The 6,860-nt window shown below is 35.0% G+C and overlaps 1 protein-coding gene across 1 annotated transcript in view; it reads left to right on the top strand.

The window, feature by feature from the left end:
* Positions 1-4,771, top strand: part of LOC111086750 — a gene marked incomplete at its 3' end in the record, with an annotated part of 34,668 nt that extends 29,897 nt beyond the window's left edge. Inside the window, exons 5-6 of the mRNA XM_022390855.1 lie at positions 3,512-3,960; positions 4,609-4,771. Of these exons, the coding sequence (XP_022246563.1) occupies positions 3,512-3,960; positions 4,609-4,771 (612 nt within the window). The remainder of the gene's footprint in view (positions 1-3,511; positions 3,961-4,608) is intronic.
* Between the last annotated feature and the right edge of the window lie 2,089 nt (positions 4,772-6,860).

The raw sequence follows: 6,860 nt of genomic DNA on the forward strand, positions 1-6,860 counted from the left end.
TATATATATATATATATATATATATATATAAAATTATGTGGGTACAACATTTTGTGCTGTGAATTTAATATTTTTGTAGAACCTCGCCACTTGGTATTATCTAGTGCAAGAACCTTTACTACCAAGTTCTATGTATTCAAAGGTCGCTCTGATTTCAGTATATCGATATTGTAGATTCTAAATTTCGGAAGGATTCCTAATAAGAGGCCATAGGTTTCAAAATAATTTGTAGGCTTTAACAAAATAGTCGACATGAAGATCTAGACTTCAAATAAAGAAAGAAAAAAAGGACACCTACATGTACGGTCTAGACATCAACGGAAACCTTAGTGTAAACACTAAAAGCGATATGCAGTAATTTGACGTGAAAGCGTGCCCAAAGTTGAAGAACTGTTATTATGTATTAAACCGTTACGAATTTTATTTAGATAAATGTAATGCTCTAAGAAAAAACATTTGAAGATTACAGCTATGTGAGAGTTATGCTTGTAGCTCTAATATTTATGTGCTGTCTTTCTTTTCTGGCTCTTTATGTACTAGTAACGATTTAGCAAACTAATATGATTTAATTCTAGATGTGCCACTCACCTAACTGTTTTATAGTTCCTAACTAACAGTCCTGTTTATACAGAATGTGCCGGAGTGTTTTAAGTTAGTAGTTACAACAAAATTATACATGATTCTTGTTTTTTCTCTCTGTTTCTATAATAAAAGCAAATCTAATTTTTGTTTCAACTAAACACGCAGAGAAATTAGAGTTAACTAGAATGTTAATTGTAATGGTAATATTTTATAATATTTTGAAAAAAACCAGCTATTGTCGAAGATTACGTTTGATTAAATTTAACTGATGATCAGATTCATTTGAATATAATACTTGCGTATGTTTCTGTTGAAGCTGTTCAACACATCGCGTGTTTCAACACAACTCTCCCTAACAGGAAATCTACTTCCTGAACTGAAAGTTATATCAAATTGTCCTTGGCAAAAATATTTTCTCCAGGTTGTTGACAGAAAAGATATTGCAACATTAAATTATGTTTATTATAAAGCTTCCTCTTCAGGTTACAAGCCAGTTGTTTGAAATAAACAGATCTTTGAACGTACACAACAATGTTGAATATTTTTCACGCTTAAAGTTGTGTCTAACTAACAACTACATCGTGATCCCTGGAGTGTGGTTATTTAAGATTACTTAATATTCATGGATATTCGCAGATATGTCACATGCCCAATACAGAGAATTCAATAAATACCATAAAAACCCATTGAAAATCTTTCACAGCTGCATCCTTAGAATTACTGTCAAATTATTTGCCTTCCTGCTTTGAAACTCGTGTTTGGTCTTCACATCGAAACTGGACGAAACTGCTCTCACTGGTTCACCCAGTTTGTGGTCGAGTATTATTATTAAGTGATAGAAAATTTGCGTGTCCCCCATTTTTGGAAGCTTATACTTTCTCCTCTCTGAAATACATGTAATTTAAAATGTTATGGCAACGGGTTGTACACTCTTTCACACTTATAAACTGCCTATGTGGTTTGTATGTATATGTGTGCGCGTGCGCATCTATATTTATATTCACTGAGGCCTCTTGCAAAGCATTTTACATGGATATTGCCACATGTTCAAGTAGTCCAGTACATGCATGTACATGTTTTAATAATGTTATATTACAACGATTTCAATATGCAAATCAGCAAGTTACGTGACATCCATAGCCAATATAAAGTCGTGATGGAATTGCGTGTATGGGAACTATATTTCAATACTGTTTGGTGTTTTGTAAGTATTGTGATGCCACCAAAAAATGATAACGTTTAGGAAGGGTATGTAACTGCTCTTTATGAAACAATTTACAAAGCGGGGATATATTTTCACTTAATGCTATTGGAAAACAAGGGAGCATCGATCAACTTGGGGCACCAGAACCATTCAGAAAAATACCTGCAACAAGTCGTACCGCAGTCATGGTAAGTAAAGTGTGCCATTTTGTACAGGTGAAAATCTACAAAAAAAAAAGGCCAGTGGCAAAAGCCGTCCACATGCCCCATGTAACAATAAGCGAAAAACTCAAGAAGGGTCTGCATCAAGGATAAGCTACATAAGTCAGGTGTACACCAGTTGCTTACACCATATTTCCGTTAAACCGACGTATACTTCAAAGAGTTAGAAAATGAAATGTGTATTCATGATATTTCATACGAAGACATATTGGTCAAGTCACTGGACACAGTGCTTATAGATATCTGTCCGATGCGATTATTGAAACCATCGTTCATGTACACTAGATGGATTATGTAAGGTCTGCAGGTAAAAGTGGTGTACTTCGGACATGACATCCTTACTATACTGCATGGCTACTGCCAAATTGCACCATAGTCAGATGCACCATGACCGAACTAGGCGACATGGACTGTAACAATGTGGAGAAGGTCAACTCGTTTTAATAATATTAGTAACTTAGCCTCTATTACAGCCACTATTATCCGTGGTATCATTATTTCGTTTCTTGAATTACCTAAGTCTTATGCATCGTAGCCTCTTAGCTTTGAATTTGCATTTGTACACTACTAAAACAAGCAAGTGGTGTAGCAATAACACACACATGTCTAATATTTCGTACGCCACTTTACGTTTAGCTCGAGACATCACTAAGCTAACTGAGCTTTTGAACTATAGATGAGGCGGCTCGCGGGTTCGAATCCCTGTCACACCAAACATGTTCGCCCTTTCAGTCGTGGGGGCGTTATAATGTGACGGTCAATCCCACTATTCGTTAGTAAAAGAGTAGCCCAAGAGTTGGCGGTGGGTGGTGATGACTAGCTGCCTTACCTCTAGTCTTACACTGCTAAATTAGGGACGGCTAGCGCAGATAGCCGTCGTGTAGCTTCGCGCGAAATTAAAAAAAAAAAACAGATGAGGCGGCTACTCACAATTATCGTACACTAGTCAACAATGGACAGATACCGAGCCGGTTTCTGACATAATGCGTAAGTTAGCAATGCTTATAATACACAAATCTGTATATTATTTAATGCTTATATTACTTAACAATGCTTATCAAATGCGAGTCAGTTACTGATATATGTGTTAAAAGTAATTGCTAACTTTTACTCAGTTAAAGTCAAACACCATATCTAACTTACCCATTAACAGATTAAAATACGAAGTGAAAGACCGAAGACAGCAAGAAATACTGTTCGGCTTGACGATTCGGGGGCGGGGTATAGGGAGAGAAAACGATTTGTTGGAAGGAAAAAAAATCTGGCGAGGAAAACAAGCAATAACATAATAATACGTATCTGACTATCAAGATTTATTTGTATTGTGACGACTTGTGTTTTGTTTTAGTAACCACATGTATTGAAATAATTTATTTTGTCACGCCAATCGCTAGATAATGTATTTGTTTAATAACAATCTAGCTCTAAATAATTTATTCAGATACTTGTTATGTGTTTTCATTTGTGAACAGCTTAGTTTTTTTTTTGTTTTTTCGGTCTTCAGGATTAGACAAACTCCTAAGTGATTTAAAGATCGGCAGCGAGCATGATCACCATGGCAACCTGAAAAATCATCACAGCGAAACCTTTAATAATTCTAATTACGACAATGATCATGATCACACTGAGTACAACCATGATAATCTGATAATTGATCAAGCACCCACCAGTACAAACAGACCAAGAACAACGCAGGAAATTACAACTGTACTGACCAATATCTCCGACTCAAACCAAATTAGTCAATCAGCTCAAGAAATACCTAACCACACTTTTTCATCAACATCTACTCACAATATGTCCAGTTTTAACGTAGAAGACCTAGAAAAAATTCCAACCTTTTTTCTTGATTCTTCAGTCAACGGATCAGCCGATAGCAGTAAACAGCTGGTTCAAAGGTCAAGAAGGACTGTTAACCACGACGACCACGATCATGATATCCAAGTGAAGCAGGTATATGTAACATATGTGTTGATCTTTATACATTTCCTTCGAATCCCCGACCCACCAAACATGCTCGCCCTTTCAGCCGTGGGGGTGTTATAATGTGACGGTTAATCCCACTATTCGTTGGTAAAAGAGTAGCCCAAGAGTTGGCGGTGAATAGTAATGACAAGCTGCCTTCCCTCTAGTCTTACACTGCTAAATTAGAGATGGCTAGCGCAGATAGTCCTCGTGTAGCTTTGCGCGAAATTCAAAACAAACCGTAACAGTTGGTGAATTTAACCAATATACCAACAATAAGTTAAGCAGATATCGCGGACATTATATTGTAACATACCCAGTTTCTAGTGTCTATAATGATGTTTAGGATTTTGGTAATTTGTATTTCCAATGGCACTTTCGTTATTTTTTCTCAATGTAAAAGATAATCTGGAATCTTGGAATTTCAATGCCCAAATTTATTTGTGTAATATGAAATCCACTAATTTTAAATGAAATCTCGTATTCTGAACGGTTAACTCTTATAGTGCTTGGAAATGCTTCTGTGATTTATCTATAATTATAGCTTGTGAGTGAAATGTATTCTAATATATTTTATTTGAAGCGACCGTCCTGAATCTTCTTGTGTTGAATAAATTTCATTTTGACGCATTATAGTGCTGGAGCTCTCGTGCTCTGATGGAGAAGTTTGCCTTGAGAAACAAAGGTCAGATCTCTCGATCTGAATTCTTAAATCTCTGTCCTGCTTTAATTCAACAAATAGTCAGTGACATTTGTTTAAAGAAGAAGCCTATATCCTCCAGATCATCTAATGCTGAAAGTAAGCGTTTGTTTTTTATCATTCATAAAGTTGTATGTGATCTTGCCATAAACTTAAGCCTAAACGCAAAACATTAGCACGTGTTTGACATTTGAAGATTTTGCCATAATTACAATAGCCTTTCAAAACCTGATCCGATTATCATACTCATAATATTTCAGTGGAAACCGATTTTAGACTAGTTTTTAGGAAGCCACGGTTAGCCTACTTCTGACTTACTAATGGGACACGCTGTTTATTCGTGATTGATACAATGTTTCTATACTAATTGTTTTTAGGGCAATGTAATCTACATTTATATGAAACGCTGTAATAATTCCATTTCAAGTTTCACTAACAGGACGAAATTATTAGGTTTTGTAAACCTTGACATGAAACACGTAAAACGGAAAATGTAGGTCTGTCTAGTTGTTCGTTAGAAAAATGATGTAATGCTAAAGATATTAACACAAATTAATAATAAATTTGTAATATGTATTGTCAAGATTTAAACTCCAAATTAGAATTGACCTTGTTTTTTTATACGAATCAAATTTCTTAACCCTAGTGTTATTTATAGTTTTTTTTTAAATGTTTTACTAAACTACTTGACTTTGTTCATCACAAGGCTCGTAATAGCATATGAGCACAACAAAAACAAAATAGAGTACCATTTTGTAATTAAACCCCTGTATTTTACATAGAAAATGACTGATTTCATCCAGTTTTGTTTGGTCAGTTTTTTTTCTTTTACATTGTGTGTTGTAACAAACGAAAAGATAATTTAATATGATGCGACATGTTAAATCCCACCCACAGTAAACAAGTGGTAATTTGAGGGTTAAAATACGTTTACTATGGAGGAATTTGAATGTGAATATGTTCTGAGAACGCTAGATTGAGGCAATTATCTTTAATACATTGTGTTGAAGAATAAACCTCAACCACATAACATAGAATTTTAATATCGAAGAATAAGGCTCCCAAGTGGCACAGCGGTATGTCTGTGGACTTACAACGCTAGAATCCAGGTTTCGATATCTGTAGTGAGCAGAGCACAGACAGCCCATTGTGTAGCTTTGTGCTTAATTACAAAAAAAACGAAGAATAATAGTTGTTTATTTGTTAAAGTACATAAACAGATAAAATTTGTGTAAATTCGTATATAATATCGCTATATTTTATCTGTTTCTTCAAGTTGCATCGACTTTACCTTATACTTTAACAATGCATGATACTTTACCCTTATTCTTTATTCCATTTGTTTAGTGTTCATTGTGTTTATATTTTGAGTGTCCTTCGATAACTCATTGTTAAGATTGAGGGCTTGTAAAATTAAAATTTGGTGTCCAATCAATAGAGCAGACATATCGCAAAGAGTCCATTATGTGGCTTTACAATAAAACAAAAACCCTTTAGTTTTGTATTACTTGATAGTGTGTCTTATTTCATCTTCCCCATTTGTATGTGTGTTTTCATAGCATGTGTTACGCTATTCCTCAAGGTTTTGTATTAGCTGGGAGAGTTTATTTTATCCTTCGCATTGTATATGTTTTCCTATCGTGAGTAGTTAGGGGGGACCGTGCGCCTTGCCGTTTGAGGGCACTATTCATGTGTGTTGACCTCGAGGGAAGGGGTAGAAACGATGTTGTCATAGTTCCACGAAGTGGAACCAGAGGGCGCGTTACTAGGGGCACACGAAATGTATCAAGGTGTCTCATCATGACTAGATTTAATACAATCGGTTTAAAACGCTAACTCATTAGCTCTATATCTAATTACATTTTTTGACCACCTATATGTAAATCATCCTGAAAAAGGACGCTTATTTAAATATCATGCAATATTTTAAAATTTACTGTTTCATTATTAATTTTTTCACAATAAAGATTTTGCAATCTGATTTGCATAAAAGACACGTCTATTAAGGACGTATTTACATGAAAACGTTTTACAACAAAATCTTTGTGGAATCCAAATTTAGATAGGAGTTTTCGTTTGGACAAATGTGGACAACGATGATAAGCACAATATATATATATATACATACAATATTGTCTATACACACACACACACACACACACACACACACACACACACACACACACAC

Source organism: Limulus polyphemus, unplaced genomic scaffold (assembly GCF_000517525.1).
Source record: "Limulus polyphemus unplaced genomic scaffold, Limulus_polyphemus-2.1.2 Scaffold1391, whole genome shotgun sequence".
In the NCBI taxonomy this organism is placed as follows: domain Eukaryota; kingdom Metazoa; phylum Arthropoda; class Merostomata; order Xiphosura; family Limulidae; genus Limulus; species Limulus polyphemus.